Raw genomic sequence first — 20,393 nt, 5'->3', positions numbered from 1 at the left:
GACTCACGTGTCTGACCACACAAGAAATGAGGAGATCGCTGAACTTTTCGTTTAGCAACCACACTGCAAGCTTCAGATATTCTGCAGCGCAAAATGAACTCGCAGCTCAAAGAAACAAATCACACAACGAAACCGATCACAAATGTTTAGGTTACTGGCCGCAAGCGTCGTCTGCAGCTGAATATAGTACTCGTAGCAGGAGAGATTTGACAACGATCAACGGAACATAGGCGCGACCAAGAGCGTTCTTTGAATGTCTTTTGCTATGGTAGCAGCCCTGCAAACAACTAAACGACAGTTACTTTCTTATGCTGATCCTGTTAAAGCTGTGGTGAAAAATAAAGCCAACCGGTGGTCTCATCACAGGCTGCAGTCCGCCCCCTGTAGCTGAGTGGTCGTTGCCGGCACGGTAGTTCAACGTGTTCGGTCAGAGGGTTAGTTGCCTTCTGTAATAAAGAAACTGAGTTAATCGATCAACAACGAACTTAAATGAATGTCTTACGACGTCTACCCAGAGGAGATGCAACGAACAATAGCGACCAAAATGAGATTAAGAGAAAAAAAACACGCAACGAACAAAAGCGACCAAAATAAGATTAAAAAAAAACACGCTACGAACAAAAGCGACCAAAATGAGATTTTAGGCACGGTAGCTCAGCGTGTTCGGTCAGAGAGCTGGGTGGCCTCTGTAATAAAAAACTGAGTGAAAGGATCAACAACGAACTTGAACGGATGTAATGTGACGTTCGCAATCACCTCACAAAAAAAAAAAAAAAAAAAAAAAAAGTGGTCAGCGTGACAGAGTGTCAATCCTAAGAGCCTGCGTTCGATTCCCGGCTGGGTGGGAGATTTTCTCCTCTCAGGGACTGGGTGTTGTGTTGTCCTAATCATCAACATTTCATCCCCATCGACGCGCAGGTCGCCGAAGTGGCGTCATATCGAAAGACTTACACCCGGCGAACGGTCTACCCGACGGGAGGCCCTATTCACACGACTTTTTTTTAATGACAGGCTGCACCATCATTACGACGCGTGTCTATTATTAAGTAACTTCCGCTAGTAAGTCCTGCAAAGGACTTGCTGAGGTGCTTACATTAGAACAGAAACTTGTGCAAGTTTACTTCTGCAAGTCACTTGGGCAAGTTAATTTCAGCAACTTGCTGCAGGTACTTGCATAAGTGTTTCCACCAGAGACGCGTCGTGAGGTCGGTTGTTGGTTGTTGTGGGGGAGGAGACCAGACAGCGAGGTCATCGGTCTCATCGGATTATGGAAGGATGGGGAAGGAAGTCGGCCGTGCCCTTTCAAAGGAACCATCCTGGCATTTGCCTGAAGCGATTTAGGGAGATCACGGAGAACCTAAATCAGGATGGCCGGACGCGGAATTGAACCGTCGTCCCCCCCGAATGCTAGTCCAGTGTGCTAACCACTGCGCCACCTCGCTCGCTCTCGTGAGATCGGAAAAAAACGGCGAAACGTCATTTTTTGGGATGAATCCAGGTTCGGCTTACAGCATCATGATGGTCGCATCCGTGTTTGGCGACATCGCTGTGAACGCACATTGGAAGCGTGTATTCGTCATCGCCATACTGGCGCATCACCCGGCGTGATGGTACGGGGTGCCATTGGTTACACGTCTCGGTCACCTCTTGTTCGCATTGACGGCACTTTGAATAGTGGACGTTACATTTTAGATGTCTTACGGCCCGTGGCTCAACCCTTCATTCGATCCCTGCGAAACCCTACATTTCATCAGGATAATGCACGACCGCATGTTGCAGGTCCTGTACGGGCCTTTCTGGATACAGAAAATGTTCGACTGCTGACCTGGCAAGCACATTCTCCAGATCTCTCACCAACTGAAAACGTCTGGTCAGTGGTGGCCGAGCAACTGGCTCGTCACAATACGCTATTCACTACTCTTGATGAATTGTGGTAACGTGTTGAAGCAGCATGGGCAGCTGTACCTGTAGACACCATCCGAGCTCTGTTTGACTCAATGCTCAGGCGTATCAAGGTCGTTATTACGGCCAGAGGTGGATGTTCTGGGTGCTGATTTCTCAGAATCTATGCACCCAAATTGCGTGAAAATGTAATCACATTTCAGTTCTAGTATAATATATTTGTCCAATGAAACCTACACTCCTGGAAATTGAAATAAGAACACCGTGAATTCATTGTCCCAGGAAGGGGAAACTTTATTGACACATTCCTGGGGTCAGATACGTCACATGATCACACTGACAGAACCACAGGCACATAGACACAGGCAACAGAGCGTGCACAATGTCGGCACTAGTACAGTGTATATCCACCTTTCGCAGCAATGCAGGCTGCTATTCTCCTATGGAGACGATCGTAGAGATGCTGGATGTAGTCCTGTGGAACGGCTTGCCATGCCATTTCCACCTGGCGCCTCAGTTGGACCAGCGTTCGTGCTGGACGTGCAGACCGCGTGAGACGACGCTTCATCCAGTCCCAAACGTGCTCAATGGGGGACAGATCCGGAGATCTTGCTGGCCAGGGTAGTTGACTTACACCTTCTAGAGCACGTTGGGTGGCACGGGATACATGCGGACGTGCATTGTCCTGTTGGAACAGCAAGTTCCCTTGCCGGTCTAGGAATGGTAGAACGATGGGTTCGATGACGGTTTGGATGTACCGTGCACTATTCAGTGTCCCCTCGACGATCACCAGTGGTGTACGGCCAGTGTAGAAGATCGCTCCCCACACCATGATGCCGGATGTTGGCCCTGTGTGCCTCGGTCGTATGCAGTCCTGATTGTGGCGCTCACCTGCACGGCGCCAAACACGCATACGACCATCATTGGCACCAAGGCAGAAGCGACTCTCATCGCTGAAGACGACACGTCTCCATTCGTCCCTCCATTCACGCCTGTCGCGACACCACTGGAGGCGGGCTGCACGATGTTGGGGCGTGAGCGGAAGACGGCCTAACGGTGTGCGGGACCGTAGCCCAGCTTCATGGAGACGGTTGCGAATGGTCCTCGCCGATACCCCAGGAGCAACAGTGTCCCTAATTTGCTGGGAAGTGGCGGTGCGGTCCCCTACGGCACTGCGTAGGATCCTACGGTCTTGGCGTGCATCCGTGCGTCGCTGCGGTCCGGTCCCAGGTCGACGGGCACGTGCACCTTCCGCCGACCACTGGAGACAATATCGATGTACTGTGGAGACCTCACGCCCCACGTGTTGAGCAATTCGGCGGTACGTCCACCCGGCCTCCCGCATGCCCACTATACGCCCTCGCTCAAAGTCCGTCAACTGCACATACGGTTCACGTCCACGCTGTCGCGGCATGCTACCAGTGTTAAAGACTGCGATGGAGCTCCGTATGCCACGGCAAACTGGCTGACACTGACGGCGGCGATGCACAAATGCTGCGCAGTTAGCGCCATTCGACGGCCAACACCGCGGTTCCTGGTGTGTCCGCTGTGCCGTGCGTGTGATCATTGCTTGTACAGCCCTCTCGCAGTGTCCGGAGCAAGTATGGTGGGTCTGACACACCGGTGTCAATGTGTTCTTTTTTCCTTTTCCAGGAGTGTATTTATCATCTGCATTTCTTCTTGGCGTAGCAATTTTAATGGCCAGTAGTGTGCATACTTATGGGTTCCCACTGTACATTTGTTTTGGTTCATCTGTCTTCGTGCCATTCTTCTTCTCCACACTGACTTTGTCTTACCGGGATTAAATTCCGCGAGTTTGACAAAAGCTTCCAGCAATTGGCATGTGCGGTAAGAACTCGCAGCTATTGTTTTCACTAACTTACCGAAGCTACTTTTGCAAGCAGGAGGAACTTACAAAGTTCGACATGCTTTGCGGTTTTCCACATCAAATAACTTGCAAAAATGGCTTCTGCAAACGGATTCTTAGATGCAGGAAGAAAACTACATTCTGTGTTTACACTGCAACAACGGTTTCTGACTTCGTTGCCTCTCAATTTTAGCACATGTCTTAATATCGACTCCGTTGCGGCGGCTAATGACGTCACAATCCACGCGGCAGCAACCGTGCACCTACCCAGTTGAACTCTTGTAGTGTGACTGAATACCGCCCTTTGCAGTGGCGCGAGTCGCGCGACAGCAGAGACATTAAAAAGAGGCGCACGACTGCAGACGCGCTATTTGAAAAGACTGCATTCGGTAACATTATAAGCGTTCAGTTGGACAGGCGCACAGTTAATGCTGCGCGGGCTGTGTCGCAACGGTCACCGCATTCGAATCACATCTTTAGAATTACTTCGACGCCAACAGAGAAAGCATTATATCACTTTATATGTTAGGCCAAGAGTTTTCGAACGTCATCCAGTAAAAGTTCTCGCAATGGCTTCAGTGTCTCGTTTAATACTGTACAGTGGTTCACAGTAATAATCCCAGAACAAGGTTATATGCCACACTGTGTACTATTATTTTCAACAATTTTGTTTTGATCTTTTTAATCGTCCACAAAATGAAAATGATTTTACGTTTCACAAGACTCTCTACAAATATGTTGCTTACCGTCGAATCTGATTACCCAGTCTGAATTTTAAAGTATACTAAAAAAAATAGCTTTCTGATTTTGCTCGTTTACTTGCAGGAGACTACAAGACGACCGACATGGCCGAGATGATGTTCCAGATGCGCCAACAGTACGGAGACATCGCCAAGCTGGTGGGCCTCCCGGGGAAGCCGCCGATGGTCTTCTGCTTCAGCGCCAACGACGTGGAGAAGGTACGTACAGAGAGAAGGTACATACGAAAGTCATTCTATAACCTTTGGCAAGTATGGTATATCTTGCGATAATGAGACAACATGGTTACTCCACGATGTGTAGTGAACCGGTAAGGCACTGTGTATGCCATCACAAAATAGAGTTCCAATACAAGAGGTCATGGCAAAAACTGAAAGGAAACACACGCGTAGCAACTCTGTGTAAATTTATGATGTGCGAATATAAATGGAACAAAACTGAATCAAAATCAACTACTGAAAAATTCAGGATGGAATGTAACAATATTATGAAAAGGAAAGTTACTACTCACCATATAGCGGAGATGCTGAGTCGCAGATAGGCACAAGAAAAGGACTGTCACAATATAAACTTTCGGCCACCAAGGCCTTTGTCGAAAATATACGACGGACACACACACACACACACACACACACACACACACACACGCACACGAACACACACACACACACACACACACACACACACACACACACGCAACTTACACACACATGACTGCAGTCATGGATGTGTAAGTCGAGTTTGTGTGTGTGTGTGTGTGTGTGTGTGTGTGTGTGTGTGTGTGTGTGTCTGTGTCTGTGTGTGTGTGTGTGTGTGTGTGCGTGTGTGCCGCGCGGAGTGGCCGTGCGGTTTGAGGCGTCACGTCACGGACTGCACGGCCCTTCCCGCCTGAGGTTAGAGTCCTCCCTCAGGCATGGGTGTGTGTGTGTGTGGGTGTTGTTCTTAGCATAAGCTTTAGTTTAAGTTGTGTGTAAGTCTAGGGACCGATGACCTAAGCAGTTTAGTCCCTTAGGAATTCACACACATTTGAACATTCAACATTTTTCGTGTGTGTGTGTGTGTGTGTGTGTGTGTGTGTATGTGTGTGTGTGTGTGTGTGTGTCGATCGTCTATTTTCGACAAAGGCCTTGTCGACCGAATGTGTATATTGTGTCGATCGTCTATTTTCGCCAAAGGCCTTGTTGACCGAATGTTTATATTGTGACAGTCTTTTTATTGTGCCTATCTGCGACTCAGCATCGCCGGCCAGGGTGGCCGAGCGGTTCTAGGCACTACAGTTTGGAACCGCGCGACCGCTACGGTCGCAGGTTCGAATCCTGCCTCGGGCATGGATGTGTGTGATGTCCTTAGGTTGGTTAGGTTTACGTAGTTCTAAGTTCTAGGGGACTGATGACCTTAGAAGTTAAGTCCCATAGTGCTCAGAGCCATTTGAACCATTTTTGACTCAGCATCTCCGCTATGTGGTCAGTATCAACTTCCCTTTTCATAATATGGTCGAAATAAACTACTGTCCTTCAAAATAGTCAGCTAGTGGATTCAAACAGTGTTGCCAATGATGGGGGAAGACGTTGAATGCCATTGGCATTGCCATCGGTGTGTGCCACTTCTCGAGGAAACGCTGTGAGGATATCTGCTCCGTTTACAAAGTACCTCCCACACAATGGTACTAAGGTCTGGTGGCTAGGGTAGATGGGGGAGGATTTCCCAACCCCACCGTTGTACACAGCTGTTGATGAATCCTGCAAGTGTTGTAGCATTATTATGGAGTATGACGGAATTATCCAGCAGTGGCGATCGTTTTCGCCGATGGCACAGCAAGAAGTTGCGGTAGTATTTGGCTGTGACAGTGGGGCCGTCCCTAACAGGTGACACTCCGGCTCAGAGTGACAGTAACGTGACTGCCATACCCTAGAATGAGCACAGCCTACATGACAGTGAGTGCATTTCTGCCAGCGAGGAAGGGAATTTTCACGTACGCATCCTAAAATGACCCAGCTGACACTTAAGGTTTCAGGAGCTGGTATAGAGCCGTCCTTGCATGCGGTTGCAGTCCGTCGGTTGATTTCGATACTGTTTGCCGCGAGCTTTCGAATTTATTTACTACGATTACGGTGATCCCACATGTTCGCACGATATACCATAGTTACCATGACTTATGCAATGACCCTTGTATCAGAGATGTAGAGAAAGTGCATACAACAGACGTGCAGCAGATATATACCAGGAGGTACATATGAGTTGTGTTGTTGTTGTGCTCTTCAGTCCTGAGACTGGTTTGATGCAGCTCTCCATGCTACTCTATCCTGTGCAAGCTTCTTCATCTCCCAGTACCTACTGCAACCTACATCCTTCTGAATCTGCTTAGTGTATTCATCTCTTGGTCTCCCCCTACGATTTTTACCCTCCACGCTGCCCTCCAATACTAAATTGGTGATCCCTTGATGCCTCAGAACATGTCCTACCAACCGATCCCTTCTTCTGGTCAAGTTGTGCCACAAACTTCTCTTCTCCCCAATCCTATTAAATACTTCCTCATTAGTTACGTGATCTACCCATCTAATCTTCAGCATTCTTCTGTAGCACCACATTTCAAAAGCTTCTATTCTCTTCTTGTCCAAACTATTTACCGTCCACGTTTCACTTCCATACATGGCTACACTCCATACAAATACTTTCAGAAATGACTTCCTGACACTTAAATCTATACTCGATGTTAACAAATTTCTCTTCTTCAGAAACGCTTTCCTTGCCATTGCCAGTCTACATTTAATATCCTCTCTACTTCGACCATCATCAGTTATTTTGCTCCCCAAATAGCAAAACTCCTTTACTACTTTAAGTGTCTCATTTTCTAATCTAATTCCCTCAGCATCACCCGACTTAATTCGACTACATTCCATTATCCTCGTTTTGCTTTTGTTGATGTTCATCTTATATCCTCCCTTCAAGACACCATCCATTCCGTTCAACTGCTCTTCCAAGTCCTTTGCTGTCTCTGACAGAATTACAATGTCATCGGCGAACCTCAAAGTTTTTATTTCTTCTCCATGGATTTTAATACCTACTCAAAATTTTTCTTTTGTTTCCTTTACTGCTTGCTCAATATACAGATTGAATAACATCGGGGAGAGGCTACAACCCTGTCTTACTCCCTTCCCAACCACTGCTTCCCTTTCATGTCCCTCGACTCTTATAACTGCCATCTGGTTTCTGTACAAAATGTATATAGCCTTTCGCTCCCTGTATTTTACCCCTGCCACCTTTAGAATTTGAAATAGAGTATTCCAGTCAACATTGTCAAAAGCTTTCTCTAAGTCTACAAATGCTAGAAACGTAGGTTTGCCTTTCCTTAATCTTTCTTCTAAGATTAGTCGTAAGGTCAGTATTGCCTCACGTGTTCCAGTATTTCTACGGAATCCAAACTGATCTTCCCCGAGGTCGGCTTCTACTAGTTTTTCCATTCGTCTGTAAAGAATTCGTGTTAGTACATTGCAGCTGTGGCTTATTAAGCTGATTGTCCGGTAATTTTCACATCTGTCAACACCTGCTTTCTTTGGGATTGGAATTATTATATTCTTCTTGAAGTCTGAGGGTGTTTCGCCTGTTTCATACATCTTGCTCACCAGATGGTAGAGTTTTGTCAGGACTGGCTCTCCCAAGGCCATCAGCAGTTCCAATGCAATGTTGTCTACTCCGGGGGACTTGTTTCGACTCAGGTCTTTCAGTGCTCTGTCAAACTCTTCACGCAGTATCGTATCTCCCATTTCATCTTCATCTACATCCTCTTCCATTTCCATAATATTGTCCTCAAGTGCATCGCCCTTGTATAGACCCTCTATATACTCCTTCCACCTTTCTGCTTTCCCTTCTTTGCTTAGAACTGGGTTTCCATCTGAGCTCTTGATATTCATACAAGTGGTTCTCTTATCTCCAAAGGTCTCTTTAATTTTCCTGTAGGCAGTATCTATCTTACCCCTAGTGAGATAAGCCTCTACATCCTTACATTTGTCCTCTAGCCATCCCTGCTTAACCATTTTGCACTTCCTGTCGATCTCATTTTTGAGACGTTTATATTCTTTTTTGCCTGCTTCATTTACTCCATTTTTATATTTTCTCCTTTCATCAATTAAATTCAATATTTCTTCTGTTACCCAAGGATTTCTACTAGCCCTCGTCTTTTTACCTACTTGATCCTCTGCTGCCTTCACTACTTCATCCCTCAAAGCTACCCATTCTTCTTCTACTGTATTTCTTTCCCCCATTCCTGTCAATTGTTCCCTTATGCTCTCCCTGAAACTCTGTACAACCTCTGGTTCTTTCAGTTTATCCAGGTCCCATCTCCTTAAATTCCCACCTTTTTGCAGTTTCTTCAGTTTTAATCTACAGGTCATAACCAATAGATTGTGGTCAGAGTCCACATCTGCTCCTGGAAATGTATTACAATTTAAAACCTGGTTCCTAAATCTCTGTCTTACCATTATATAATCTATCTGATACCTTTTAGTATCTCCAGGCTTCTTCCATGTATACAACCTTCTATCATGATTCTTAAACCAAGTGTTAGCTATGATTAAGTTGTGCTCTGTGCAAATTTCTACCAGGCGGCTTCCTCTTTCATTTCTTAGCCCCAATCCATATTCACCTACTACGTTTCCTTCTCTCCCTTTTCCTACACTCGAATTCCAGTCACCCATGACTATTAAATTTTCGTCTCCCTTCACTATCTGAATAATTTCTTTTATTTCATCATACATTTCTTCAATTTCTTCGTCATCTGCAGAGCTAGTTGGCATATAAACTTGTACTACTGTAGTAGGTGTGGGCTTCGTAGCTATCTTGGCCACAATAATGCGTTCACTATGCTGTTTGTAGTAGCTTACCCGCATTCCTATTTTCCTATTCATTATTAAACCTCCTCCTGCATTACCCCTATTTGACTTCGTGTTTATAACCCTGTAGTCACCTGACCAGGAGTCTTGTTCCTCCTGTCACCGAACTTCACTAATTCCCACTATATCTAACTTTAACCTATCCATTTCCCTTTTTAAATTTTCTAACCTACCTGCCCGATTAAGGGATCTGACATTCCACGCTCCGATCCGTAGAACGCCAGTTTTCTTTCTCCTGGTAACGACATCCTCTTGAGTAGTCCCCGCCCGGAGATCCGAATGGGGGACTATTTTACCTCCGGAATATTTTACCCAAGAGGACGCCATCATCATTTAATCATACAGTAAAGCTGCATGCCCTCGGGAAAAATTACGGCCGTAGTTTCCCCTTGCTTTCAGCCGTTCGCAGTACCAGCACAGCAAGGCCGTTTTGGTTATTGTTACAAGGCCAGATCAGTCAATCATCCAGACTGTTGTCCTTGCAACTACTGAAAAGGCTGCTGCCCCTCTTCAGGAACCACAGGTTTGTCTGGCCTCTCAACAGATACCCCTCCGTTGTGGTTGTACCTACGGTACGGCTATCTGTGTCGCTGAGGCACGCAAGCCTCCCCACCAACTGCAAGGTCCATGGTTCATGGGGAGGTACATATGAGTAGACATAGAGAATAAAAATTTGGTGCATAACGGACGCAAATGAATTACAACAAGCCACTTTTGCGGATTATGTTGAGAACAGACGGGAGAGGATAAATTACTTGAAATATTACGCAAAAATGATCCTGTCTGAATTTCTCACATATTCGAAGAAGCTTTTCAGTGAATAAAATAAAGTGTTATTAGACAGACTACACAGAACCTGTAGGTGTTCTATGTAAAGGCCATAAGTTCGAGTGCATATTAATTTGCAGTAATCTTCTAGTCTAGTGGGCCAAACATAGCGCCATCTGGTTTCCACCTTCAAGCTAGACAAGTTTCGTTCTTTGTAGTTTTTTCGTTTGACGCTTATTTCGTGAGATAATTGGCCCGGTCAATGAACCACCCTGTATACATTTAAAGCTGGAGGTGGGCATAAAACGTCGTCCGAAATTGTACTGAATGTTTCTCAGAAAACTATTTTAAACAATTAGTTCATGACCCCACTCGAAATGTAAATGGTTGCGAAAGCATTATTGAGCTCTTAGCAACAAATAATCCTGGACAAATAGGAAGTATCGTGACGGATACAGGGATGAGCGGCCACAAGGCAGTTGCTGCTAGGCTGAATACCGTAACACCCACAACCATCAAAAAGAAACACAAAGTACATCTATTTAAAAAATCTGATAAAAATGCTCTTAACGCCTTTTTAAGAGACAGTCTACACTCCTTCCGTTCTGTTAATGTAGGCGTAAAAAAGATGTGGAATGATTTCAAAGAGATATTATCGACCGCAATTGAGAGATATGTACCTCATAAAATAGTAAGTGATGGTACTGATCCCCCATGGTACACAAAACAGGTCAGATTGCTGTAGCAGAAGCAACGAAAAAAGCTGCCAAATTTAAAATAACGCAAAATCTCCGAGACTGGGAAAGTTTTGTAGTAGTCCGAAAGACAGCGCGTACTTCAATGCGAGATGCTTATAATAATTTCCACAACGAAACTCTGTCTCAGAATCTGGCAGAAAACCCAAAGAGATTCTGGTCATACATAAAGCACACCAGTGGCAAGACGCAATCAATACCTTCACTGCGTGATAGCGACGGTGAAGTCACTGATGACAGTGCCACTAAAGCAGAGTTATTAAACACGGTTTTACTAAACTCCTGCAGCAAAGACGATGAAGTAAATATTCCTGAATTCCATTCAAGAACAACTGCCAACATGAGAAACATAGAAGTAGATATCCTCGGTGTAGCAAAGCAGCTTAAATCACTTAATAAAGGCAAGGCCTCCGGTCCAGACTGTATACCAGTCAGGTTCCTTTCAGAGTATGCTGATACAATAGCTCCATATTTAGTAATTATATACAACCACTCGTTCGCAGAAAGATCCGTACCTAAAGCCTGGAAAATTGCTCAAGTCACACCAACACCCAAAAAGGTAAATGGGAGAAATCGGCTGAATTGCAGGTCCGTATCACTAATGCCGTTTTGCAGTAGGGTTTTGGAACATATACTGTGTTCGAACATTATGAATTACCTAGAAGAAAACGATTTATTGACACACAGTCAGCACGGATTCAGAAAATATCGTTCTTGTGAAACACAACTAGCTCTTTACACTCATGAAGCAATGAGTGCTATCGACAGGGGATGTCAAATTGGTTCCATATTTTTAGATTTCCAGAAGGCTTTCGACACAGCAATCCTCACGAGTGTCTCCTAACCAAACGGCGTGCCTATGAAGTATATGAATTTCCTGTCATAAAGGTTCATAGTAATAGACAAAAAGTCATCGAGTAAAACAAAAGTAATATCCGGCGTTCCCCAAGGAAGTGTTATATGCCCTCTATTGTTCCTGACCTATATTAACGACATAGACAATCTGAATAGCCGTCATAGATTGTTTGCAGATGATGCTGTCATTTACCGTCTTGAAAATTCATCAGATGACCAAAACGAGTTGCAAAATGTTTTAGATAAGATATCTATATGGTGCGAAAAGTGCCAATTGACCCTGAATAAAGAAAAGTGTGAAGTTATTCACATGAGTACTAAAAGAAATCCGCTAAATTTCGATTACACGATAAGTCACACAAACCTGAAGGCTGTAAATTCAACTAAATACTTAGGAGTTACAATTACAAATAAAGTAAACTGGAACAATCACATACATAATGTTGTGAGTAGAGCAAACCAAAGACTGCGATTCATTGGCAGAATACGTAGAAGGTACAACAGGTCTACTAAAGAGACCACGCTTGTCCGCCGTATTCTGGAGTTCAAATGGCTCTGAGCACTATGGGACTTAACTTCTGAAGTCATCAGTCCCCTAGAACTTAGAACTACTTAAACCTAACTAACCTAAGGACATCACACACATCCATGCCCGAGGCAGGATTCGAACCTGCGACCGTAGCGGTCACGCGGTTCCAGACTGAAGCGCCTAGAAACGTACGGCCACACCGGCCGGCTATTCTGGAGTATTGCTGTGCGGTGTCGGATCCGCTTCAGTTGAGACTGACAGATGTCATCGAAAAAGTACGAAGAAGGACAGATCGTTTTGTATTATCGCGAAATAAGAGAGATAGTGCCACAGAGATGATACGTGAATTGGAGTGGCTATCATTAAAACAATGGCGTTTTTCGTAGTGACGGAATCTTCTGATGAAATTTCAATCACTAGTTTTCTCCACCGATTGCGAAAACGTTCTGTTGGCACCCACCTACATAGGGAGAAATGATCATCACGATAAAATAAGAGAAATAAGGGTTCGCACAGAAAAAACTAAGTGCTCGTTTTTCCCGCGCACCGTTTGAGTGTGGAACGGTAGAGAGACAGGTTGAAGGTGGTTCACTGAACCCTCTGCCAGGCACTTCATTGTGGATAGCAGAGTAATCACTTACATGTAGACGTAAATGACAATATATTTAACTAGAATATTTTTGTTCATCGAACGAATTGAATTTAAGTCTGGCTCTCTGCACATTCATGACGACTGTGTAGTTGTAGTTTGAATTATTATAAACAGTAGAGTTCATTATGTGGTGCCGATGGCACTTCTGCAAATTCTTCGCGTTTCTGGTTAAAACAAGATGACAATGGCGTCACAAAGGCAGCCCACACTTGCGCCGGGCTTAGTGGCCGAGCGGTTCTAGGCGCTTCAGTCTGTAACTGCGCGACCGCTACGGTCGCAGGTTCGAATCCTGCCTCGGGCATGGATGTGTGTGACATCCTTAGGTTAGTTAGGTTTAAGTAGTCCTAAGTTCTAGGGGACTGATGACCTCAGATGTTAAGTCCCACGGTGCTCAGAGCACATTTAAAGCAGCCCACACTCAGTATACCTGAAGTCAAGTTGTGCAACCGCAGCAAACCCATAATTAAGCCTGGTATTTCTTGCAACCACTGTAAATAATTAAACATCTTCTTCCAATATTTTGTACAGATGTTAGAATACATAGTAACAGCCTACGAAACGCACCACTAAACACGTCCTTTCACAGTATCTGCTAGCCAGCTACTTTTGCCCTGTTCAGTCTGCCTGTGGTTAAGTTTTTTCCTTGTAAAATTGTTCCCAAAACGGAACGCGAGAAGGCCACGTGATATCCCTGTCTCAAGACTGTCCTACCAGGTGTACGTACATTGAATTTTCTCTTGTAGAGAAGCCGTTCCCCAAACGGGAACGACAAGGGCAAAAGTTGGGCTTTCTTGAAGCCTGATTCCTTCCCTCCTTCTTTATTATGCTTGCTTTGCTACGTTTTACAATACTATAATATCAAGTTCTGAATGATTCAGGCATTACATAACTGATTTGTTTCATCTCCTTAATTCAAGAACAATAATTTAACACTGTATTTATCAGTGCAATTAAAAATTCAGAAAAATTTACTAAATAAGCTTGTCAGAGCTCAACAATACACTACGTTCATGGGCAATAACAATGTTGCATTATACATGCCCCCCCCCCATTTTGTTGAAATATCCTATAAGGATAACCCCAGGAAAGTATTTTTCTTGTGTAATGCAGCTGTGTTATGATTCTGTCAGGTGCTGATAATGCTATCTTACATGAGCAAGCGGAATCTTCCTGCCCTTCACAGATATCAAGCTACATATAACGCTGTTTAGGCCTCTTATATATCCTACCAGGCTTGGTAATAACACAAAACACGGACAACATTAATGGATTCTGGTGGCCATTGACAGTTCTACCTCTCACAGAGGATTGTTGTTCTACTCATTTGGATACACACCAGTGGTGTGTACGTGTCCGAAATTACTTTGACAACCGACTATGCCGCACTTTTTTTTATCAGGCAGTGTAGTTGGTTCGAATCCTGCCAGTAGTTATGTATGATTTTTACTTTAATTTAAATTCCGCTTCTATTCATAAATGTAAATGTTAAGTAGCTGTATGAAAATAGCTGTATGAAAATAAATTAAACATTAATAGACATGCGAAATGCTTTATTGTCAAATTAAAATTTATTCATTGTGTTGGTGGAGTTTGTAGCGTTTCTCTATAAATTTAATAAACACAACAGATACACATAACAGTGATTTCAGTCATCAATAATATATTCTCCTTCACATTTACAACAGTCTCCCAACGCTGGGGTAACTTTTCGATTCCACGACTGTAGAAATCACGTGGTTTTGAGGCGAAGAGTTCGTGAAGGCATGTTCGGAGCGCATTTTCATACGGAAAAGAAGCTCCTTGAAGGTTGGTCGGCAGGTAGCTTCAAAGGTGAAAATCTGAGGGTGCAACATTAGGTGAACAAGGTGCGTGCGGAATGACTTCCCAACCCACCTCCTGTATAGTGTTTTCCGTCAGTCTAGCTGAATGCGGTCGGGCGTTATCATGGGGTAGCATCACTTCACACAGTCTTCCTGTTTGTTGTTCTTGATATCCGCAGCTCGTGGTCATGCGGTAGCGTTCTCGCTTACCGCGCACGGGTTCCCGGGTTCGATTCCCGGCGGGGTCAGGGATTTTCTCTGCCTCGTGATGACTGGGTGTTGTGTGACGTCCTTAGGTTAGTTAGGTTTAAGTAGTTCTAAGTTCTAGGGGACTGATGGTCATAGATGTTACGTCCCATAGTGCTCAGAGGCAATTGAACCATTTTGTTGTTGTTGTTACGCTCGAGGAAGCAATTCGAAGAACATCCACCGTCGTTGTTGCACGAGAAGCGTAACGTTATCTTTTGTGGATGTACGCAGGTCTTTGTACGGGAAGTTGCTGCTTTGCTGAGGTTGAACGAATCCTTTTTTTTTTCCTTATGTAAGCGTTAAGACTCCGTTTCTCGTCACCAGCAATGGTATAGGACACGTGTGGTCGGTGTTGTTCATGAGCCAATTCGTGATGAGGGCAGAGATTTATGGCCACCGGTTGATCTTTGTGATTTTGGCTTAGAGCATGCGGTACCCATATACCCGAGTTTTGAACCTTTCTCATTGCATGAAATTGTCACACGATTGTCACAGTTCATCACATTCGGCATTTCGCAAGTACACTGACGTGGAACATTAAGGATTAATGCGTTTAAACGATTTTCATCAAACCTCGGAAGTCTTCCTGAACGTGGAGAGTCAAATGGTTCAAATGGCTCTGAGCACTATGCGGCTTAACTTCTGAGGTCATCCGTCGCCTAGAACTTACAACTAATTAAACCTAACTAACCTAAGGACATCACACACAACCACGCCCGAGGCAGGATTCGAACCTGCGACCGTAGCGGTCGCTCGGTTCCAGACTGTAGCGCCCAGAACCGCACGGCCACTCCGGCCGGCACGTGGAGAGTCACTAGTGTCGAAACAATCCTCCTTAAAACGAGAAAACAATTTTCTTGCCGTGCTCTGTTCAGTGAGCTTATCTCCCGCTATTGAACTCAAACAGAACAATATGTCAAACATGTTTCGATTTCTCCTTTTGAAAATCCATTTTCTAACATCCACAGCTCCACTCACTCTCTCTAAATGACAAAATGACAATGTGTAAACTCCAATAGCAACAATGAATTACAAATAAAAAACTAAACTCGATAAATAAACCCACAACAGCCGAAATACCAGCATGCAAAACATAAATGCTACGAACTTGTGCAACAACCTAATACATCAAAAGTTCTATATCTATAGAAACATATTATTTTTTATTTTCTATTTGAAATTTCTCATGTTTGTACTAAATTTTACCTTATACGAATACTATCAGTTTACTATTATTAATAATTAAAAATTAAAAGATTTCATTTCATAAAAATGAGGTTTCAGCGTTTTTCAATTAATGTTAGATTTGTAAATAAAGATGTAGTTGAAATAAAAGTAAAAATAAAACATCACTACTGATGAGATTCGATCCAGAGACTTCACAATTACAAGTCTTCAACGCTATGCAGTCAGCTGCCTATGTCTATTCCAATTAACTCAACGTGGTCTTTACATAAGGCGTTTGGAATTTTAATAATTTGATGCGATGATGTTCTTCTAGCTCTTCTCTGAGAATTACGTCACACTACTTTAGCAAACTGAGCTCCGGGCACTTAGCTTCAAACTTTGTAAGTACTAAGCAAATGGAAGTAGGGCAGTCCGTTAGAATCAGTTCAAGGCAACCGTGTAGCAACTTCGCCTGAAGCTACAGCGGGCGTTCAAATGGTGTGTGTTAGCTATGTTCGAACACATTTTGTTATAAACTATGTGCAGGAAAGTACAGACAAAATATTATTTGTACAGTGAGCTTATCTTGAGCTATTCACTGAAGAATGAAGGACTAAACTGAATCTTTTAATCATCTTGACGTTGAAGCTCTTCTGTCTGTGCTTACTTACAAATAATTATGTGCTTAGAAGGATCTCCCTCGAGCAAAACACAATTTTTTGTTTCTTCCTGTTGCCCAAACATGTTACACTGAAGTTTCAGCGTCATCACTTTTACTTCCTTTCTTGTTATCACATTCCGTGCTTTTCCTGCTTCACAGTAGTTTTAATATAGCAGTTTGTCATGCGAGCATGCGGCGCAATACATGCTTGCTGCCAATGCTGTCAACTGCGATACGCTAGCTGCACAGAGCCGAACCTAACCTAATATGCGTGAAGTGAGCATTACGAAGTGCGGAACAGAAAATTCTGACAGCATTAGCAACATGTATTGCCCCGCATTATCACATGACATTGGGACTACATGACAAACTATGAAGGGAAAACAACTGTAATCCAAAACATAAAAACCCACAACAACCTCAGCCTGTGGTAACAGGGAAGAAAATCAAAGCCAACTGCGATGCTGAAACCTCAGCTAAACATGTCTGGGTAATAGAAAAAAAAAATTGTGTTTTGCCAAGATACACACTTTCCAAAACCAGTTTGAAGCTTGTTGATTTGATAAGGCAAGCGATTGATGCACACACCATTGTTACAACTGAAAGAAAACAGCCCTCGGTCACTATTTTTAACCAATTAACCGGCTTTCAACACTGCTGGGAGTGTCTTCCTCAGAATTTAAATCAAAGAATGGTCTATAACATTCTGAAGAAGACACTCCTAGCAGTGTTGAAACCCGGTTAATTCGTTAAAAATAGTGACCGAGGGCTGTTTTCATTAAATTGTAACTATTCACGGTCTCTGAACGTGCAGCCATGTACAAAATTTTGACACACCATTGTAGTTTATTGGGAGACGGTGAACAGCCTACAGGTTTCCTGTTGCAGGTGTACCGCAATGAGGGCCCGAGGCCGGTGCGTGACACGATTCAGTCCATCAAATACTACCGGGACGTCGCCAGGAAGGACTGGTTTGGCGACATCCAGGGCGTGGCCACCACGTGAGTCCACCACACTGTGCGCTTCACACGTCTGCTTCAGCTCTGCCACCTGACATCACATCAGGGAGGGGCAAACGAACAGGGAGCGGGCTTCTGTTTAACTGCGACAAGTCACAGGAAAAACCGACAAACTTCAGGGACGGATTTCTGACTGGAAATGGAGGAAAAAGTGACGCCTGTATATAAGAAGGGTAGAAGGACGGATCCTCAAAATTACAGACCAATATCCTTAACATCAGTTTGTTGCAGGATTCTCGAACATGTTCTCAGTTCGAATATAATGAATTTCCTTGAGACAGAGAAACTGCTGTCCATGCATCAGCACGGCTTTAGAAAGCACCGCTCCTGCGAAACGCAACTCGCCCTTTTTTCACATGATATCTTGCGAACCACTGATGAAGGGTATCAGACTGATGCCATATTTCTTGACTTCCGGAAAGCGTTTGACTCGGTGCCCCACTGCAGACTCCTAACTAAGGTACGAGCATATGGGATTGGTTCGCAAATATGTTAGTGGCTCGAAGACTTCTTAAGTATAGAACGCCGTACGTTGTCCTCGATGGTGAGTGTTTATCGAAGGTGAGGGTATCATCTGGAGTGCCCCAGGGAAGTGTGGTAGGTCCGCTGTTGTTTTCTACCTACATAAATGGTCTTTTGGATAGGGTGGATAGCAATGTGTGGCTGTTTGCTGATGATGCTGTGGTGTACGGGAAGGTGTCGTCGTTGAGTGACTGTAGGAGGATACAAGATGACTTGGACAGGATTTGTGATTGGTGTAAAGAATGACAGCTAACTCTAAATATAGATAAATGTAAATTAATGCAGATGAATAGGAAAAAGAATCCTGTAATGTTTGAATACTCCATTAGTAGTGTAGCGCTTGTCGCAGTCACGTCGATTAAATATTTGGGCGTAACATTGCAGAGCGATATGAAGAGGGAGAAGCATGTAATGGCAGTTGTGGGGAAGGCAGATAGTCGTCTTCGGTTCATTTGTAGAATTTTGGGGAGATGTGATTCATCTGTAAAGGAGACCGCTTATAAAACACTAATACGAAATATTCTTGAGTACTGCTCGAGCGTTTGGGATCCCTATCAGGTCGGATTGAGGGAGGACATAGAAGAAATTCAGAGGCGGGCTGCTAGATTTGTTACTGGTAGGTTTGATCATCACGCGAGTGTTACGGAAATGCTTCAGGAACTCGGGTGGGAGTCTCTGGAGGAAAGGAGGCGTTCTTTTCGTGAATCGCTACTGAGGAAATTTAGAGAACCAGCATTTGAGGCTGACTGCAGTACAGTTTTGCTGCCGCCAACTTACATTTCGCGGAAAGACCACAAAGATAAGATAAGAGAGATTAGAGCTCGTACAGAGGCATATAGGCAGTCATTTTTCCCTCGTTCTGTTTGGGAGTTGAACAAGGAGAGAAGATGCTAGTTGAGGTACGCGGCACACTCCGCCACGCACTATATGGTGGGTTGCGGAATATGTATGAAGATATAGATGTAGATGTGTCCGGAAATGGACAGTGTGCGTGTAACGACAGCATATCGTTCTGGAACACAGTACAGAGTTGCATATAATCCACGTCACAACAAAGGTTCAAAGTGGCCTCCATGAGATGCAGTGCACGCTTTCGCACGACACATCATCATGGGTTGCTGCGCCCTTTCGCACGTTCCGGCCTCTGTCCGAATAGCATCACAGGCGTCGTGAACACGCAGTTGAAGGGTCTGCAAACCAGGAACTTGTTCAGATACCCCCAGAGATAAAAATCAAAGGGGTTTCTGTCCGGTGATATAGCAGGCAATGCTACACGGTAATACAGGGACTTCGTGTCATATCTAATGTACGGGGAAGATTTTGTTTAAGCGTGGGTGAACTGCAATGCGGAAGTAGGGTGATGCTTCGTCATGCAGAAGCCACATAACCTGCCATATTGCCAAAGCCATATTCTCGAAGAGCCCAGGGAGAGTACTCAGCAGGAGGTCCAGGTAGGTTCCTCTATAGAGTTGTTGTAGAATAATAACCGGTCTGAGTATGTGGTCGCAGGGTGATGCTCCGTCATGCAGAAACCACATAACCTGCCATATTGCCAAAGCCATGTTCTCGAGCAGCCCATGGAAAGTACTCCGCAGGGTGAGGCTCCATCATGTAGAAGCCACATAACCTCCTATATTGCCAAAGCCACGTTAGGGAGCAGCCCAGGGAGACTACTCCGCAGGGAGATGCTCCATCATGCAGAAGCCACATAACCTGCTATATTGCCAAAGCCATGTTCTCGAGCAGCCAAGGGAGAGTACTCCGCAGGAGGTCCAGGTACGTTCCACTATCGAGTTGTTGTAGAATAATAACCGGTCCGAGTATCTGGTCGCAGGGTGATGCTCCATCGTGCAGAAACCACATAACCTGACATAATCCCAAAACCATGTTCTCGAGCAGCCCAGGGAGAGTACTCCGCAGGGTGATGCTCCATCATGCAGAAGCCACATAACCTGCTATATTGCCAAAGCCATGTTCTC

The 20,393-nt window shown here is 44.5% G+C and overlaps 1 protein-coding gene across 2 annotated transcripts in view; it reads left to right on the top strand.

Annotated features, from left to right (window-relative positions):
* The window catches only part of LOC126187821 (probable cytochrome P450 301a1, mitochondrial), a 220,556-nt gene that overhangs the window by 111,336 nt on the left and 88,827 nt on the right, over window positions 1–20,393 (top strand). For both annotated transcript variants that reach the window (XM_049929115.1, XM_049929113.1), the window contains exons 3-4: window positions 4,595–4,728; window positions 17,762–17,874. In XM_049929115.1, coding sequence (XP_049785072.1) covers window positions 4,595–4,728; window positions 17,762–17,874 — 247 coding nt within the window. The remainder of the gene's footprint in view (window positions 1–4,594; window positions 4,729–17,761; window positions 17,875–20,393) is intronic.

Source organism: Schistocerca cancellata, chromosome 5, assembly GCF_023864275.1.
Source record: "Schistocerca cancellata isolate TAMUIC-IGC-003103 chromosome 5, iqSchCanc2.1, whole genome shotgun sequence".
Taxonomy (NCBI): domain Eukaryota; kingdom Metazoa; phylum Arthropoda; class Insecta; order Orthoptera; family Acrididae; genus Schistocerca; species Schistocerca cancellata.
This window is presented reverse-complemented; position numbering and strand designations above follow the sequence as displayed.